Source organism: Empidonax traillii, unplaced genomic scaffold (genome assembly GCF_003031625.1).
Source record: "Empidonax traillii isolate 1590-97213 ecotype Southwest subspecies unplaced genomic scaffold, ASM303162v1 scaffold4013:size10340, whole genome shotgun sequence".
NCBI classification, from domain to species: Eukaryota; Metazoa; Chordata; class Aves; order Passeriformes; family Tyrannidae; genus Empidonax; species Empidonax traillii.
This window is the reverse complement of record NW_020959206.1, coordinates 8,208-10,340: the sequence shown is the minus strand read 5'-3', so window position 1 is coordinate 10,340 and position 2,133 is coordinate 8,208. Positions and strand designations below refer to the sequence as shown.

Genomic DNA, 2,133 nt, shown 5'->3' with positions numbered 1-2,133 from the left:
CACCTCACCTGCACCGGGCAGGGTAGAAATCCATCACGGAGCAGAGCAGGGGCTGGGGCCGGGCTGGGAGCTCGACGGCACCAGCGAGATGGACACGCTGGGGGGCACTGGGAGAGACGGGAGAGGGTTTATAGGGCATTGGTAGGCGTTTGGATGACACTGGGAGGGACTGGGATAGCACTGGGAGGGACTGGGAATAGATTGGGGTAGAAGAGAATGGCCGGGGGCTGGTCAATGGGGAGAGAGTTGGGAGATCTGAGATTGAAATGAGAACGACTGGGAATGGATTGAGACGTTGTGGGAGTGGAGTGAGAGGGTCTGTGAAGGACTGGGAATGACTAGAAGGACTGGGAGGGACTGGGAAGGAACCGAGCGGAATTGGAGGCTGAGTCCTGGAGAGGGAACTCTGAGCTGCGGATCTGCCCGGTAACTGATGAGTCATCAAAAAATTGCTCTCTGATTGGCTAAGGGTGGGAGCTGGGTGACCCCAGCGGGGTGGAGACGCGGCGGGGCACTGGGAGAGACTGGGATGGAGTGGAGGGCACTGGGAGAGACTGGGGTGGACCTGGGGAACTGAGAGGGGGCAAAAGGCCACGGGAATGGGCACAGGGAGGGCTGAGGGGTCAGCGGTGATTCCCAGGGAGGGTTTCAGGGGCTCCAGGGTCGTTCCCGGGGCAGGGGAATTCCCGAGGGGACCCGCTCTGCCCCGCGCTCACCTCTACGGTTCACAGTGAACAGGGTGGACACCTCGTAGATTTTCCGGCACAACCAGTCCACTGCAGCCCGTCTGTACTCCAGCAAGTCCTGTTGGCTGTTCCAGTACCTGGCTTGGATCTCCCCATACGGGGTGTCCCCCACATAGACCCCCACATCGCTGTCAAAGTGGACGTACTGCTGCCGGTTGTAGATGAATCTCTCCATGAACCTCACCTGCTCGGTGCCGTTGATGAAGTGACACTCGGCCTTTTTCAACTTCTGGAACACCCCTGTGTGTGCAGGACACGGGTCAGGGGGTGTCCTGTCCCCCTCCCATCATCCTCTATCCCCCCACAGGACTTTGGGAGCTCAGGGAACCACCTAGGACCCCCCTTTCCCACCCTCCTCTGCCCCACGGCCACCGCAGCACCGGCTCTTGGCTGGGGGGGAACCCCCCATCAGCCCCCGGGGGATGGACAGGGGGGTTGGGGCCCCACCAGTGCGGATCCGACCCCTCCAGAGCCCCAGGAAACCGCTGCAGGGCTCCAGTGATGGGGGACACCGAGGGACCCCCATGGCACCCCCTTCCTGCTCTCCCACCCTACTTTCCCCCCCTCTCCCACCCCTTTCTCCACTGTCCCCTCAATCCCCAGACCTTCCGACTTTTAGTTTGGGGCCCCCAGCTCCCTTCCAATAATTCCGGGGGTTCCAACCTCTCTCGCACTCACTTTTGGGGTTCCCACCCCCTCTTCTCTCTCCTCTTTCCCGCCTTCCCGCCCCTCCCGCTCACCCGAGAGCTCCTCGCCCGCAGCCAGGGGGGCTCCCAGTACCACCAGTACCACCAGTACGGCCCCAGCTCCCCACACACGCTCCATCCCCAGCGCCGGGCAGGTGCTGACACCCCAAAACCAGCCGAGAGGGGCCGTTTTGGGGTGTTTTGGACGCGCTCTGATTGGCTGAAGGTAAAGTTGGGGACTCGTTTAGCGGATCGTCTTCCCGACAACTGAGGAGTCATCAGCGAGACGCGCTCTGATTAGTCACAGTCCGCGTCGGTGCTTTCTGATTGGCTGATGCCGTTCGGGGCGCTGCAGCCCCGGAGTGGGGGTTCTGGGGGGTCCGTGGGGTGCGGGACAGGTAGGAACTCAGGGGAACCCACAAATGGGCGTCCAGGGGTCCCGCAGCTCTGCGATCCGGCTGTCTCGGAGCTCCGACGGGTCCCCAGAATCGAGTGGAGGGCGTTCTCTGACTGAGCTCGGTGAGGGCTCAGTTTGAGAAGGGTCTGCCCAGCAACTGATGACACTGCAGATGCGCTCTCTCCCATTGGCTGGGGCTGACTCTGCCCCCGGCTCGGGGGGTCCAAGGTGGGTTTTGGGAGGTCCCAGATTGCTGGAGTCTGGCTTTGGGGTGCCCTGGATATGTAGAATTTTGGGGCGCTGA

The 2,133-nt window shown here is 62.3% G+C and overlaps 1 protein-coding gene across 1 annotated transcript; it reads right to left on the bottom strand.

Annotated features, from left to right (window-relative positions):
• Positions 1-33: 33 nt before the first annotated feature.
• On the bottom strand, positions 34-1,517 carry LOC114072793 (HLA class II histocompatibility antigen, DRB1-1 beta chain-like). The gene is made up of 3 exons (XM_027910638.1): positions 1,487-1,517; positions 717-986; positions 34-107 (listed from the first exon to the last, which is right to left on the bottom strand). The coding sequence occupies exons 2-3, from the start codon at positions 919-921 to the stop codon at positions 34-36; spliced, it is 279 nt and encodes a 92-aa protein (XP_027766439.1). The 5' UTR covers positions 922-986; positions 1,487-1,517.
• Positions 1,518-2,133: the final 616 nt, after the last annotated feature.